Below are 17,797 nucleotides of genomic sequence, written 5' to 3' on the forward strand. Positions count from 1 at the left end.
ATTAATGAAGATTTTGTAGAGAAGGTGAAATTTCAACTCTTTAGAAAGGATAGAAATTAAGAATGAAGTGTCACAAACACGGGCAGTCTCTTAGATTGAGAATGTAATATCAGAGGAAAGAAATAGTTGAAATTTGGAAATTGTGTGAAGGAATCTCCTAGCTAGGGTCACTTGACTTTGCGTGGGTATAGAATAAATGTGAGAAAGAAAGATTAGATTTGGAACAACATTGGGGTATGTTGAAACTGAAGATGAATAAAGTAGTGGTATTGCAATAGAATTTCAAGGAGGTGTAATTGTAGTGGGAGATGATAGAGGTGATATATATAATACATATATTTGAGGAATCAGATGTATGTTGTAAGAAAAGAACAGTAGTAACTACCATTTGTGTCATGATTTCAGTTTACAGAGTACTTTCATATATAAAAATCTTGTAAAATGGGTTGTGTTATTTTCATTTCATAGAAGGAGCAGAGGCTTAAGAGAATAAGTTTGGGTTAAAGGGCTTGGGAGAAGTTGTAAGAACTGGTAGGAGGTCAAACTGGAGATATAAATGATAGCGTGTTTCTTCCCTGCTCCTTCACTTTAGTATCTATTGCATGCATGGTCCTATAACTGTCTCCTGACTTTCAGGAGCTTGTTTAAAGAATCAGGAGTAGCTGTTTAGGTCACCACATTTTGAATGAAGTAAGATTGGTTGGTTGGGACTGGATAGAAAGCCAGATATTCTGTGGTGGGGGAATGGCTTTACGTAGGAGTTAGCTTTAGAAAGAAAGGAGTGAAGATTTGGTAGATCAAAGTTGGGTTGATTTGGGGCACTAAATTAAAAGATAGCATTGTTTAGTATTGCTGTGTGGTAATGAGTATAGGAGGGTAAAGTTCAGATTCTTTGGGGGTAGTTTTCAAGTCCTCTTCTTCCTTAATTTAGTCCTTACCCACCTCTTTGTCTTCTTGTCCTGCGTTTGGACTAGCACCTACCCTCCACTGCAGGAGACATAATACTTGTTCATTCATTGTTCTCAGGACTCTACTTATTCAAAGGTTCTCTCAAATGCCTCTGCTTTTTGAGGTTTTGGTTTATCATCTCAGTCTTCCATAATCCTTCTGAACTCATATAGTACTTATCGTTACCAAGTTTTTACTTAATTGTTTACCCACAAATTTGCTAACAGATTTTAATGAAATAAGTTTTAAGTTAAATTCTAACACAACCACAGACTTTAAATATTTATGAGTAAGCTAGTGCAAAACAGTTCATACACTTTTGTAGGTATGTGAAAGTGCTGGCTCTTTGTCCTTTTAGACAAACTGACAGCGCTTTGATGAAAGGTTTGATGAAAGGTTTATTTCAGGCAGAATTCAACAATTTCTAGCTGTGGAATTTTGTTACCATTGTAATTGACATCAGCTAAACAGAATCCTCTGAGTCTGTGCTTGACACAGGACCATTCAGGGATCAAGCCTTGGGTGTCATTCCTAGGGGTCTGGGCTATAGATTTTGCTAGATTCATATACCCTGTTCATATGAGGAGAAAGGGTGAACCTAAAATATTTTAGCTAATATGCATTTCTTCTACTGTACTGATTTCACCAATGAGTGAATGTGTTTTCAGAAACAGGCCACTAATTTCATTATTATATCAGCAAAATGTTGGGAGTTGATCAGAGATAAACACTGAAGCACTTTCAGAGAGGAGAGAAGATGTTACACTGCTGATTTTGAAGATGGAGGAAGGGACCATGAGCCCAGATATGCAGGTGGCTTTTAGAAGCTGAAAAATTTGGCAAGGAAACAGGTTCTCCTTTGGAGCTTCCAGGAGGAATGCCAGCTTACCCATACCTTGATTTTAGCGCGGTGGAACTGATTTCAGACTTCTGACTTTCAGAACTATAATACAATAAGTGCATGTTGTTTTAAGCCACCAAATATGTGGTAATTTGTTATAGCAGCCATAAGAAATTACAGTTTAAAGAGAGATGGGAAGAGATTTTTTTTTCCTCCCTGCTTTTGGAGAAGATCTCAGTTTAAACTCCAGGGGAAAGATTGACCTTTCCTTATGTTGATCTCTATTCTTAATTTAAGGAGTGTTTAGAGAATGAGGTGCCCCAGTAAAGTGGTTTTGCGGTAGGGGTATGCAGGGGCCACTCAGTAAATAAGGAGGTAAAGGGTTCATGAAGTGTCAGTTCTGCTCAGATTTTTTTGAGAAAATCACTTCTCTTTGTAAATGCACATAGATGTATTAAAATAATGTACAGTTCTTAGAAGTTGTAAAAATGAAGTATGAAAAAAAAAACTATGAAAATTAACTCTCATAATAGGCCATTTGGGGAAGTAGGGTTCTCAAAACAGGGTTAAGGAACAGGATTCACTTGTTCTTACTTCAGTGAAGAATTATAAGCACAGACCGGGTTAGTTATCTGGCTCTGTAACAAATTACCTTATTAAAAACTGAGTTAAAGCAACAAACATTTATCATCTCACAGTTTCTGAAGGACAGGCGTCTGCGTGAATTATCTAGGTGCCTCTGGGTCAAGGTCTTTAACAATGCTGTGATTAAGGTGTTGGCTAGGGCTGTGTTCTGGTCTGAAGGTTTATTTTGGGGTGGATCTTCTTGGAAGATCTCCCTTGAGGTTGTCGACAAGACTTAAGTTACTTGTGAGCTGTTAGGTCGAGGGTCTCCGTTAGTCGCTGGCTATATACAGGCTGGAGACCTCTCTTGGTTCTTTGCTCCCTGGGCTGCTTTCCACACACAGCGTGATGAGACAAAGTGAGCCAGCTCTGAGCCCAAGACAGAAGCCACTTTTTTTTCCTATAATCTAATATCAGAAGTGACATTCTGTCAACTGCCATATTCTATTAGTTAGAAGCTAGTCACTGACTCCCACCCACACTCAAGGGGAAGGGATTATATAAGAGTGTGAATACCAGGAGGCAGGGATCATTGTAAGCCATTAGTTTTGGCTCTCCCACGCAGCTATGTAACTCTGGTGGCCTGATCTCTGAAGTCATTTTCTTTTTCTGGATTAGTAAATATGAAATTAGCAAGGTTGTTATGAATATTAAATGGGTCATGACATTCAGAAAAATTACAAATCAAGTAGCGAGTGGGCCCATATCTGATTTTTTTTTAGTAGATACTTCATTTTTCAGAGTTTTAAGTTTTGATGTTTGGAGAATTCATTTTAATACCTTACTTGTGAGAGTTTTAATAGAATCTGACTACAAGAATTTTGAAAATACTAATATTCCTAAGTAATTTATCTTTTATTCAGATGGTTTATATGGCATCAGATATATCCAAATTGATCATAAGTACTTTTTTAATATAAGTCCCCAAAATAAAGCTTCATAGTTTGAGATAATTCATGGAATTTTAAAAAGCTGCATGAACAGACTGGAAAGAAAAAGTCTCTCTCCAAGCTAAAATTATTTGCTATAATTATGATTTATATATTTAAGATGTTCTTCAAAGAGGTTTATTCATGTTTGATGTTTACTTGGTTTAATGATGTAAATTGATGTGCTGTCTCCTACCCTCTCTCTCCACACCTCCCCCATCCCCACCTCTTTTGAGGTTAAAACATTCTTGGATACGAAAGCTACTCTACTCTTATAGTATGGTATTTAACATCTGAAAAATCACGCAAATAAAGTAATAGAATGGAAAAAATGAAACAGCATATCTAAGAAAGATGGTATCAGTTTTCTGGTACTGTTAAATATAATTAGGTTATCATAAGGTTGATTATGATCAGAATCATTTTAGGTGATTGAGCTTTGGTTTGGAATGCTAATAGTGTAGCATATTTTTTTTTTTTCAATACGAGGCTTGAACTCACACCCCTGAGATCAAGACCTGAGCTGAGATCAAGAGTTGAACGCTTAACCGACTGAGCCATCCAGGCGCCTCATATTGTAGCAGTTTTATATTCCAGGTTATCTGTATAAACAAGTAAGGTGCCAAATATGTTAGGTGGTGTATTTTGGAAAAATTATGGTGGTTTAAGAAAGAAATCCAACTCTAGCCTCACAAACAATCATTTAATTTCATTTGCTTTGCTTGAAATAATTTGAACTGTAATTCTGTAAGTGGAAATGCATGTTTAAATCTTTTTTTATTTTTGTCTATGCAATTTTATTTTTATTATAAAATATACAGGCATAACTTTTTTAATTGTACTTCATAGATACTGCATTTTTTACAAATTGAGGGTTCGTGGTAACCCTGTGTCAAGCAAGTTTTTGGCTCCTTTCTTCCAATAGCATTTGCTCACTTAGTGTCCTTATGTCACTTGGTTATTCTCACAATATTTCAAACTTTTTTATTATTATATTTGTTATGGTGATCCATGATCAGTGATGTTAGTATTATAGTTGTTTTGGGGTGCCATGAGCTGTGCCCACATAGTAAGATGGCAAACTTAATTGATAAGTATTAATGTGACTGCTCCACCAACCTGCTGTTCTCCCATCTCTCCCTGTTTTCAGGCCTTACCTATTCCCTGAGACACAACAATATTGAAATTAGGCCAATAAATAACCCTACAATGGCCTCAAAGTGTTCAAGTGAAAGGGAGAGTTGCACATCTCTCACTTTAAATCACAGGCTGGAAGTGATTAAGGTTAGTGAGGAAGGCATGCCAAAAGTCCAGATAGGCTTCTTGAGCCAAACAGGCAGCCAAATTGTGAGTGCGAGGAAATGTTCTTGAAGGAAATTACAAGTGCTACTCCAGTGAACACACAGATGGTAAGAAAGCAAAACAGCCTTGCTAGTATGGAGAAAGTTGAAATAGTCTGGATAGTAGATCAAACCAGCCATAACATTCTCTTAAGCCAAAGCCTAACCCAGGGCCCTAACTGCAGTTCTCTAAAGGCTGAAAGAGGTGAGGAAGCTACCAGGGAATAGTTTGAAGCTGGCAGAGGTTGGTTCACGAGGTTTAAGGAAAGAAGCTATCTCCGTAACATAAAAGTACAAGGAAAAACAGCAAGTGCTGGTGTAGAAGCTGCAGCAAGATCTAGCGGAGATAATTAATGAAGATCTAGCTAAGATAATCAACAAAAGTGGCTACACTAAATGACAGATTTCCAATGTAGACAAATGGCCTTCTGGAATAAGTTGCTATTTAGGATTTTAATAGGTAGAGCAGGGAAGTCAGTGCCTTAGCTTCAGTAGAGGCTGACTCTTCTCAGGGGCTAATGCAGCTGGTGACTAAGTTGAAGCCAGTGCTCATTTACCATTCTGAAAATCCTAGAGCCCTTAAGAATTATGCTAAATGTACTCTGCCTGTGCTCTCCAAATGGAACAGCAAGGACTAAATGACAGCGTATTTGTTTACAACATGGTTCACTGAATATTGGAAGCCCACTGTTGACACCTATGGCTCAGAAAAAAAGATTCCTTTCAAAATATTACTGCTCACTGACAATGCACCTGGTGACCCAAAAGCTCTGGTGCAGATGTAGAACAAGATTAATGTTGTTTTCATGCCTGCTATCACAACATTCATTCTTCAGCCCATGAATCAAGGAGTAATTTTGAATTTCAAGTCTTATTATTAACAAATACATTTTGTAAGTCTATAGCTGCCATACATACTGATTCTTGGATGTATCTGGGCAAAGTAAATTGAAAACCTTCTGGAAAGGATTCACCATTCTAGATGCCCTTAAGAATATTCATGATTCATAGGATGAGGGCAAAATATTAATATGACGAGGAGTTTAGAAGTTGATGCCAGCCTCATGGATGACTTTGAAGGGTTCAAGACTTCAGTGGAGGAGACAACTGCAGATGTGGTGGAAACAGCAAGAGAACTAGAATTAGAAGTGGAGCCTGAAGATGGGACTACATTGCTGCAATCTCATGATCAAACTTGAACAGATGAGGAGTTGCTTATTATGGATAGCAAAGAAAGTGGTTTCTTGAGATGAAGTCCACTAGTGAAGATGTAAAGATTGTTGAAATGACAACAAAAGATTTAGAATATTCCATAAACTTAGTTGCTAAAGCAGTGGCAGGGTTTGAGAGGATTAAGTCTGATTTTCAAAGAAGTTTTCTTGTGAGTAAAATGCAATCAAACAGCATCACATGTTAGAGAAATTGTTTAGGAAAGAAAGAGTCAGTGGATGGGGTAAACTTCATTGTCCTATTTTAGGGAATTGCCACAGCCACCCCAGCCTTCACAACCACCAATCTGATCAGTCAGCCTACATCAACATTGAGGCAAGATGCCAGCAAAAAGATTACAACTCATTGAAAGCTCAGATGATGGTTAGCATTTCTTAGCAATAAAATATTTTTGAATTAAGGTGTATATGTTGTTTATTTTTAGGAATAACTTTTATGCACTGGGAAACCAGAAAATTAATTTTGATTTCCTTCATTGTGATACTTGATTGTGGTGGTCTAAAACCAAACCTGCAGTATCTCTGAGGTATACCTGTATACAATTTTATAATAAGCTGAGGAAAGGAGAGATATGTTTATTTAATAGAGTCCTTCTTATTCCTTTGAATTAGGGGGTATGTATTCTTGAATCATTCCATGACAATACTTTTGTATTCTCAATCTCTTCTATCACTTTCCAGTCCCTTCCCCTCTCAAAAAGTTACAGAGTGTTACTCAGTTGCCTAATGGCTGGGGGTGGGGGTGGGGGAGAGACAAAACATTTCTGTTATTGTTAGATCCAGATTATTCTCTTAACTGTGTTTTACCTTTTCTGAGCACACTCCTAGTGTCATTCATGAGTCACTGGTTTTGGGAATTCTCTGACAATCTGAACTAGTTAATCTGTACTTAGAAACTTAAGGTGGTATCATATTGTGAGAATGAAATTTGATTATTGATTTATTGTGAAGAGTGTATTCTTTAGTGTTTAACAGTTGACTTCATTTAGTAATGTAATCTCTTAACAGTTTTAAAGTTTGATTATACTTTGGAGGATCACAGGTTATTTCACAACCTTAAGTCTCAAGCTATTTCTGACTTCCACTTTGAGATCATATATGTTTGCGCTTTGTGGAAATGAGTTTAGTAAAGCTATCTTAGGTCAAATAGAGTTTTCCCCAGATGAATTGCTTGTTTAGGCTTATTTGCCTTTTAGGTTACTTATTGCACTAAATTTAGGCAATTTTAGACACCACATAAAAATTCACTAAAGTTAAAACAGATAATAGTTGACATAATTTTGGGATTGGTTGAAGAGTGCTTTTAAAAGTGGCAATATAAATGCCACTTAGTACAAATGCCACCTAAAAAGTTTTTGTTATTGGTTGTAATTGTGTAGATTTAAGTGTGAAGTGATACTTGAAATCTGGAAACTTTTTAAGGTTCAGCTCCTGTGCTATTCTGTTTGCAGTATACTTACAGGTAAGTACCAGAGATTAATTTAATAAACTTTCCTGTGTGACTTATCTTTGATGGTTATAGATTTTATAAATGGCACCTTATGATTTCTTTCATTAACAGAATTCTGCTTGGTCAGAGTCGTGATGGCATTGTATTCAGCACTGATGACTATTTTCACCATCAAGATGGGTACAGGTATAATGTTAATCAACTTGGTGATGCCCATGACTGGAACCAGAACAGAGGTTTGTTTTGGGCCACGTCTCCGGGATGGAATATTTGACTAGGAGTCAGAAGACTTGAGTTTTTATTCTCAACTTGACTTTTACCGGCTGAATGACTTTGGCAAGCCATTTAAATAGCTTTGAGACCAATTTGTTCGTCTATTAGAAGTGATGATAGTTACACTTGCCTTACTTGATCAGCGTTGTTGTTAGAGAATTTAGATAGGTATATTTTGTAAACTGTAAATAGTGTACCCATATAAGCTGGTAAAATAGAAGTGTGGGATATTTTGATATCCTTTATTTTATACCTCATGAATAAATTCAGACAACTCTTCATACTATTGTATATTCTCAAAAGGTATTTTCCCTAAGAGTAATGCTAATGTTTTCTAAGGCTAGAAATAAAATGCCTGTGAATATTAAAGTTTTTCCCATTGACATTACTCTACAAAAAAATCTACATAATGCATTTTTTAGACCTATATCTCTCAATTTTTTCTCATTCTGTAATTGACTGCACATTTGAATCACCTGGGGACCTTTTAAAAAAAACTTATGCCTGGGGGCGCCTGGGTGGCTCAGTCGTTAAGCATCTGCCTTGTGCTCAGGTCATGATCCCAGGGTTCTGGGATCGAGCCCCGCATTGGGCTCCCTGCTCCGCGGGAAGCCTGCTTCTCCCTCTCCCACTCCCCCTGCTTGTGTTCTTGCTCTTGCTGTCTCTCTCTCTGTCAAATAAATAAAATCTTAAAAAATTTTAAAAATAAAATAAAAAATAAAAAAACTTATGCCTGAATCTTAGCCCCAGAGATTCTGGTTTAGTTGGTCTGGAGTGGATCTAAACACCAGTATTTTTGGGGGAAGTTACCCAGATATTCTAATGTTGCAATAAGGATTGAAAACTTTTGATCTAGAACTAAGTAAGTTCTTTTTTAAAAGACGAAGAATGTATTAATGATTAAACAAATTGTTTTTATTGCGAAAAAATTTGAATCTAACTTAAGTTACAATGAACCCCATACCTCCAATCACTCAGAATTATTATCAGTTATCAAGATTGTGCCTTATTGGCTTTTATCTTTTTTGTTTTAACACCCCCTCCTTTTTTTATTTGCTAAGGTTTTTAAAGCAAATTTTAGACATCAGATAGCATGCATTTCAAATTAACCTTTTTTTTACTTAATGGCATCTTATTTAATTGCAGTGCCATCATCACACCTAAAAAAAAAAAAGCACAAAAAACAAACAATTCCTTGACATCATGTAATACCCAGCCTGTAATGAAATTTCCCGTTGTCTTACATATTTCTTTACAGTTCTTTTTGAATCAGGATACAAGCCAGGTCCTGGCAGTACATTTAGTTTTATGTTTCTTTTAAGTATATTAATCTCTTTCCTCTTTTTATCCCCTCTTTTTGCCTTTATAACATTAATTTGTTGCAGAAGTTGGTTGGTTGTCCTATAGAATGACCCATATTTTGTGGTTGTCTGTTCGCTTCCTTGTGGTAACTATTTAACCTGTTTTTCTTTCTCCTGTGTTTCCTTAAATAGAAGTTAGTTCTAGACAGGAGGATTTATTAGGTTCAACTTATTTTTTTGGTAAGCATATTTCTGGTTGTCCCAGTTTTAGTGATACTAAGATTGATTAATAGCTTCAAAGGGACAGCCTACTCCTTCCATTATCAAGTTCCCTATCAACCTTATGTCTAATGGTTTTTATCCAACAGTGAATTGTTTCCTGAATGAGACTTTTCATTAAAGGTTGCAAAATGGTGATTTTCTAGGTCTAACATTCCTTCCATGCTAGAATTCTTCTGTAATGAAGAACTTTCACCTAGAAATAGCAATTAAGGTTGTCCTAAATTTAGTACAGTATATACAGGAAAAACAGGATGAATGCTTTTCTTTTTAATTGTCAATTTTCACAGGAATTACAGTGAGGATATTTTTGAGTAAAAAGTTCAATGTGAAATAAGTTTGATTATAAGATTGTTTCCTAGTATTGGTTTTCCACAGAACATTATGCCACGGAACATTACTGCGTAAATCAAGTAATGATGGTATTGCAATTCCAAAAAATGTTTGGAGTTATTGGACTAAAGTTAAGGAAAATAGTAGTAGGTGATGAGTGGAATGAATAAAGGCAGTGGGCAGAGACAGTATACCTTTGGTGGACTGAAATTTGTTTTATGGGACATTTTTTTCTCTTTCCAATACCAGCCTAGAATATTACAATAAATGTTTATGCTATGTGAGTTATACTTGCTGAATAAAAAATGGTGTTTAGAGAAACTGCTGGTTTTATTATCAGTATAGCATAAATTTTTCCAAGGTAATGATAACTAGCGATTATTGAACGTTTTGAAAATTATAAGCATGACTTACTTAGGACTAAATTTCTCTTTTTAATAGATGTTTACTGAACACTTTTAAAAATGCCAGTTACCATTCTGGGAATCTCTGTATGCTTCATGTGTATTATTAGAAGAATCTTAAATTCATGTTAGACCACCTATAAATTAACCTCTTTGAGGTGTCATTCTGTTTCTTAGAGTATGGTGGTTATTTTGTTTAAGAAATGACTCTCGTTATTAGGATATTCAAACATTATTTACTTAGGAACTCTTTCCTCCTGGAGTACACTGGAATGTGGTATCGCATGATGATTTTTCATGGAAAGAGGATAATCTCCCCATTCCTGCAAATCAGAGATTTAATTTGATTCTTAAGCTTCTCCTTGGAGGTGCCAGCCTAACCATTAGACATTAAGAGGATTAGTTAGTAATTTTTTTTTTTTTAATGAAAGATTTGATCAGTTTATGATTGGGGATAGAGCAATGTAAGATGGTAGCATCTTGATATCCTATTTATGACCCAAATTCTAAATTTCTTTTGGTATTTAGAGACATTTTCTCCCAAATATGTATTCCACCATAGTCATTACTACTTAACTAACCTTTAGAATACTGTCTGCCCTTAGACATCTGTATAAGTGTTTTCATTATGTAGAACTTAGTGTTTTGAATTCCAAGTCCCAACAAAACTTCTATATCATTGCCTTTTGCCTCAGCCTTTTAAATTTTATTGTAGGTTCTTAATTATGTTTCTTGTCTATTTACACTTAGGGGTACACACACTCCTGTTGTTAACAGTGGCTCACTGTGGCAGGGATTCTTGGGGAAGAGATGGCAAAGGGATAGGAAGATGTAGTTTAGAAAATTTCGATGTGATCCCAGCTCCTAATTTGAGAATTTTGGTCTTAAAAAATACTTACAAAGTCAGTTGAACTGTAGTACTTAGCTACTTGGTATATAAGTTTTTTATTTCAGAAGCATTATTTGTAATTGTAGAACTTTGGAAAATACAGATAAGCATAGATTGCTGATATTCCCGTTACCCTCAGATGACCACTTTTGATATTTAGTAACTCTTTCTGGATCTCTATATTTTGACCAAAATAAGGTCATACTTACATATTGTGTTATAATTTGCCATATTCAGTTAACAGTCTTCATCTTTCCATGTCAGTAAAGGCTCATCTCTTTTCATACTCAGACTGTATCCTAAGTAACTTGTTCATATATTTCCTATAAATCAAAGTTAGCTAGAGACTGAAGGCTTTCTTAGTTGTGAGTTCAACAAAATGTTTTTCCCCAAATGTCATTGTTAAAACCAGTATCTGGTCCAGAGAATATACATTGCCTGTGGTTATGTCTCTTAATTCCCTTTTAATCTAGTGGAGTCTTTTTTTTTTTTTTTTTTTTTGTTCACCGCACTAACTCAGGAAATTGCATAGTTTTAGTTTTAAGTACAGAGATGTAGAAATTTTCTTAATAATGAATGTTTAAGTTTTATTTTGTATATTTTAATCTAATAGTTCTCTGGTTTTTGTTTTTTAAATTTATTTTTTTATTTCAGCAAAACAAGCTATCAATCAGGGGAGATCTCCAGTTATAATAGACAACACTAATACACAAGCTTGGGAAATGAAACCATATGTGGAAATGGTAAATATGTGATATGAGAGAGTTTTAATATTTTATTCTTACCCATTTTTTCATACTCTGAAATTTTGGTTACTTTGATCTTCATTACATAAACATTTGTCTCTGTTTTCTAAAGAGGTGTGTTCATTAACTTAGTTTTTAAAAAACTGGGATTGGTACTTATTAAGAAATATGCTCATCTTGTTAGTTTTGCCTGGACTTGAAGACAGTAATTCGAAATTGTCCGGTTATGTGGTCTTAACATTTTTGTGGACATATTATTTAAAAGTAAAATGTTTCTTGGTCAAACAAATTTAGAAGTATTGTCTAAATGAAACTTCTATTTATCTGCCTTCTTTTTTACTTTAAGAAGTATTCTCTGGGTTTTTGTTTTCTTCCTTTCCTTTGTGTAGGCCATAGGAAAAGGATACAGAGTAGAGTTTCATGAACCTGAAACTTGGTGGAAATTTGATCCTGAAGAATTAGAAAAGTAAGGCACTCAAATTTTTTTTGAATCCTTATCTTTGAAAAATTTTTTTTGAGTCTTTATCTTTTTTTCTTTCTCTTCTCCTTTACCCAGTTTCTTTACTATTTACTAGCTTTTGCTTGTCATATGTTTGCCATTTGTGAATAGGGACTACTCAACTTTCTGTCAAGAGGAACATTGACTTAAATTTAAGGGTTCTTAGGGTACCTTGCCTTGGTCAGTTTTATTAAATTTTCCTTGTTAAGTGTGTGTGTTATTTTTTCATATGTAAATTCCTACATTGTTTCGTAGTTTATTGAACGCTAGTGGAAATCCAGAACACTTTGGAAAAGTTAGAACTTTTCCTTCTGGTTTTCAGCAGCCCACTTACCTGCATTGCCCTTCAAACTTTTCTTCCCATTACCTTTTTACCTGGGACTTTCATCGTCTTTCTCTTTTCCATCTTTACTACTACAGATTCATAATCTGTAGATTCATAATCCAAAATCCTTGTAATCAGTGTGTTTTAGAATTCAGGGTTTGTTTTTGTTTGTTTGTTTTTTTAATAGAAAGGTAATATGGTACATATATAGAATCATAATACCCCTAGCCGAGTTTGGGGCAGCATGTCATAATCACACATCTTATTTTTTCTGTGGCAAATCACTACTAGTCCTTTAATTAGATAAGAAAGATTCTATATAATCTAATGTTCGTTCTGAGTAAACTATTAGATTAAAATATACATGGTGCTGCCAAATGAGTATAGGTTTGGTTAAATTTTGCTGCCATATGAATCAATGAAAAACTGAGTTTTCAGACCATTTTTAGATTTCAAAATTTGTGGTGAGAGATTATGGACTTTTATTACTTTCAGCCCTGGCTTTCGATTTGTGTTTACCTTTGTCCCTTTCCCCTCATGTCACTGGTTTTCCTGACTCTTTTTCTTTGTTTTTATTCTCCCTCTCTGCTTTTCCTAACAACTTTGAAATGTAATTCACATACCTTACATTTTATGCATTAAAAGTTTACAATTTATGGTTTTCAGTGCAGTTGACTCGGAAATCCACAGATAATGGATTTTTGAGTCCATTTTTGATGATGACTTTTGATTCCCCCAAAATCTTAACCACTAATAGCCTACTGTTGACCAGAAGCCTTACTGATAACATAAACAGTTGATTAACACCTATTTTGTATGTTACCTGTATTATATACCATATTCTTACAATCAAGTAAGTTAGAGAAAAGAAATTGTTATTAGGAAAATCATAAGGAAGAGAAAGTACATTTACAGTACTATGCTATATTTACTTTTTATTTTTTTTAATTAAATCAATTAACATACAGTGTTTTATTAGTTTCAGAGGTAGAGTTTAGTGATTCATCAGTTGCATATAATACCCAGTGCTCATTACACCAAGTACTCTCCTAGGTCCACTTACATGTGGCTTTTTTACTGGACTATATTTGTTGAAAAAAGCCACATGTAAGTGGACCTGCCACAGTTTGAACCTATGTTGTTCAAGGGTCAACTGTACATGCACAGAGTTGTGCAGCCATAACTTCCTTTTTTTAAAAACCAGTTTTTTTTTCCCCACCTCAGCTTGCCCTCTTTCAGCTTAAATGTTATTCTGTGTATGATGTTCAACTAATTTTTTTTCCCCTTGCCTTTTATTCATTTGGTTACCCTTTTTTCCCTTTCTGATTTGCACACTATGTGTTCATATGTGAGTAAAATGGATAGATTTATTAATAACTAGTATTATTCATCTGCTTCTGTGTGTATAATACACCTCAGGTAGACGAGCTGTTTGGGTTATGCAGAATAAATGAATTGGTGAAATACAGTTAGGCTTCATTAACATTGAGGGACTGTTGAAATTTATTAGAATTCTTAATATAATTGACTTTACACAATAAAGTCAGTTTAACTGATATGTAGATTAGTTTGACAGATTTTTTTTTTGGTAAATTGATGGAATTACCAATTTTGACATCTTGTGGATTTAGTCATATCTTGCCAGTTTCAACTTCAGATCCCTCTTCTTTTTTCTTTTTTTGTCTTCTAGTCCTTTTGCTTTTTTCTTCTCATCTTGAACATAAACATCTATAGTTTAACGTTTCCTTTGTGTCTCTTTTCTGGGAAAAATTAATTAGCATTAGTAAATCTAGAACTATAACATTAAATGTAAAGTATGTTCCTATGTGTTTTGCCATGTCCAAGTCAAGTTATAGAAAACTACAAGGGTAAAATAAATTGTAAAACGTTTTTTGAGGGTCAAGAATAATTTTTAAACCACTTTTTGTTGTCATAATTAAACTCACAGAAAATTACATAAAATATAAATACACAGCTTAACAAATTTCTTGTAAAGGCAAATATTCATTTAACCATTACCCATGTTACAAGAACGTTATCAACACCTCAGAAGTTATTTGAATTCCTTTTCCCAGTAAAAATTCCCTGGTAATTACTTCCTTCTCCTTTAATGTGTCTTTTTTTCTTTCTTTTTTTTTAATGTGTGTTTTTTTCTAAAACATATTTTGCCTAACACCATAGTTTAATTTTTTTTCAAACTTTATGTAAATAAAGTACAGTATGTGTTCATTGTGTCTAGTTTCTGTCACTCAACATTGTTTGTGAAATATGTCCAAGTTGTTACATCTCTAATAATAATTTGGTATTGATAATAAATTTTAAAAATGCAAAAGGAAGTGTCCTAAAATAACTTTGAAAAGTGATATTTTATATTGATTTTTATAATCCTAAAAGTCCACTCAGTTCCTCTATAATTCCCAAAACACTGTCTCATAATCTTTGATTTTGTTATTAAAAGAGGGGGAAAGATTAACTCCATGGTTCAATGAATTGGTAGTTTTATGTGAGGAAGATTTTATCAGTTAACATTTTGCTGTGATTTATGGTATCTTTAAACCTTTTTAAAATATTGTTAAAATTTTTGAGAGCCAGTATAAATTTTTTTTGTCTAAAATGTGGGTGAATGAGATGTATCTTTTAGTATTTATTTGTAAAATATAATTTAGAATCTGTACTCTGTTACTCTAAAACAGTTTAATCTCTAAGCCTATACATTCTAAAGAATTAAAATCCTTCTCTTTTTTGGTAGGAGGAATAAACATGGTGTATCTCGAAAGAAGATTGCTCAGATGTTGGATCGTTACGAATACGAAATGTCCATTTCTATTGTAATGAATTCAGTGGAACCGTCACACAAAAGCACACAAAGACCTCCTCCTTCACAGGGGAGACAGAGGTGGGGAGGCTCTCTAGGCTCACATAATCAAGTCTCTGTTACAAATAATCATTAAACTGGCTATTTTCAGCTAACACATTTGTTGCTTGCCCTTGAAAAAAATTAGCCTATCTTGAAGTTTAAATAGTTTCAAATTTAAAAAAAAGACTATGTTGCCTCACAAAGGATGTTCCCAGCAAGTTGTTTAAATCCTAAAGTGTAAATAAAAATTATATAAAATTGTTTTTTAAATGTTTTTATAATTTTTTGTTGTTAATCCCTTGGGTTATTATGAAAACACCTTAGTAGAGTTGGGTAGGACTAGAATAGTTTTTCTACAACTGAATTTTAAACGAACTGTATCTGTTTTGTAGATAATATTGGGTAGTTTTATAGCTCATACCTAAATCTAACTTTTCATAAAATACTAGTATTTTTTCTTAACTACCTTAAATATATAAGAAATACTTGATATAGGCACCTCTGTTGATTTTTCTATTAATTATACAGGTAAAATTATGTTTCTGCAAATTCATCTATATGACAAAAATATTTCTAAGCTATAATTAGCATATCACTTAAATTCTCCATCAAATGCTATACAGCAGTAGGTGTATCAACCACCTGGGTGGTTTTCTCCATAATATACATTTTCATAATATATAGTATATCCATATTCATCACCCTTCTCAAACCATCCCCCTATCCCTCCACACTCTCCGGTTCTGGAATGGATAAATAGGGAAATCACTGTATACTTAGAAAAAGCTTTTCAGGTTATTCTGATAATACATCACTTTACTTTATTTAACATTGTATAATTCTAATATAAAAAATATTTTGGACAGGTCCTTAGCATTAATTGTAAGATTTGTCTTGCAGGATATTTTATTTCTCCTGGTTTCAGTTTTTTTGTAGACCAACTATATGTCTCATTGGATAGTTTTCTTTATTAGATTGTGTTTTGTCACTTAAAATTTAGAAACTGAGATGGAATTCATTTCTGAGATTTTGTAATTCATCCTCATCTTTGATTTGCTCTTTTTAAGGAAGAAACCCTAGCTAGTTATATGCTATTAAAAAAAAAAATGTTATGATCCTTCAGATGTTTTACATGGTAATATTTCATGGCCCATTTACTTCCTCCTAACCCAGCCCATCCTAATCTAGTAATTTTTCTTCATATGTTGTTTAAACCTTTTGCTGTTCTTTTCAACCTTACTTTAAATGTTCTCCCACATCTATATATTACTTTTCAAGTAATACTAAGTGCAAGTCTCAAAACTAAATACAGTACTCTGAACAAGGTCTGTATCACATTGCTTTTAGGGAGATAAGAATATGATTTCTATTTATTTGTACTATTCACTGCTGTTTACATTTGAATGGGTATTACTTTGCTTTATTTTGTTTAATGTGTGTTTGTATGTATTCATCTTAACTAAATATGATACAGTAAATATGCTAACTCATGTTTTGTGTGTAAATGTATATATATTTATACATATACACATTTTCTTCATCCACTATTTTCATGTATTCTTTTGTTTCAGAGTAATACTTCTTGGTATTTAGGCTTGTGTTTTTCTAGTATTTTATTATGTACATGAGCACATTTTGAAAATAGTACAGAAGGTTTTAATTTGGGGACAGATGGGACAACTGTCAGATGTATACTGTGTGTTCCTTTCCCTCTGTCTTTATAAAACTGTTAGGAGTAATAGTGCTATGAATCTATAGTTTTTGATTAATAGATGCTTAATTAGCCAAATTTATTTTAAGGAAGTAGAGAATTGCCTTTGAAAGATACATATTATAAAGAAATATGTTCATGTTAGTAAGTCTGAAGTAAATTTCCAGATTTTATTATGGACCAACTTCATCTTTTAGTACTTCTGAGTACTTAAATAATCATGCAGAGATCATTAATCATTGCTGATTTTTTTTTAGTATAAATCCATACTGAGGCAGGGAAATTAACATTCTGAAAAGGTTTGAAGGTTGTTTTTTTTTAAAGACAAAATTAATAGTTCCTCTAAGCATATTAAATTAATATGGTTCCCCCATTAGCATTCTGGTTAATTTTTTTATTTTTTGAACAATAACAAGCATGAATATGCAATGAAAGATACCAGAATCACTGTTACAAGTCATTGCTTTGGTTTTAAGTCTATAAAAATCTTTAAAAATCAAAAAATTTACTGATTAAAGATATTTCTCAAAATTTTTCTTGTATTCAGATCTTGTTTTTTTATGCCCCCAGTTATATTCTTAAGGGAATAGCCCCCAGTTCCTATGCCCCATTTTAAGTTGGTCTCCATCCCAAACAATAAACGTGGGGCATTAGTCATCATATTTAACTAAGATAAAATACATTTAATTAAGTAGAATGCAGCTTAACCTAAGTTGTTTTTTCATAGGCTTGGTATAAAAACCACTTCCTTTTTGATAAGCAAATTTATAGTTTTCTATATGTCATAATCCTGCTAGCAAAAATAATGTGGTAATTAAG

The 17,797-nt window shown here is 33.7% G+C and overlaps 1 protein-coding gene across 5 annotated transcripts in view; it reads left to right on the plus strand.

Annotated features, from left to right (window-relative positions):
* The window catches only part of N4BP2L2 (NEDD4 binding protein 2 like 2), a 107,712-nt gene that overhangs the window by 4,365 nt on the left and 85,550 nt on the right, over positions 1-17,797 (plus strand). For 4 of the 5 annotated variants that reach the window (XM_032403219.1, XM_032403220.1, XM_032403221.1 and 1 more), the window contains exons 3-6: positions 7,473-7,597; positions 11,495-11,583; positions 11,976-12,052; positions 15,160-15,306. In XM_032403219.1, the coding sequence (XP_032259110.1) occupies positions 7,473-7,597; positions 11,495-11,583; positions 11,976-12,052; positions 15,160-15,306 (438 nt within the window). Of the gene's footprint in view, positions 1-7,472; positions 7,598-11,494; positions 11,584-11,975; positions 12,053-15,159; positions 15,307-17,797 lie in introns of those variants that run through there. The other variant, XM_032403223.1, reaches the window with a different exon arrangement.

This window comes from Phoca vitulina, unplaced genomic scaffold, assembly GCF_004348235.1.
Source record: "Phoca vitulina isolate PV1807 unplaced genomic scaffold, GSC_HSeal_1.0 scaffold5, whole genome shotgun sequence".
NCBI lineage: Eukaryota > Metazoa > Chordata > Mammalia > Carnivora > Phocidae > Phoca > Phoca vitulina.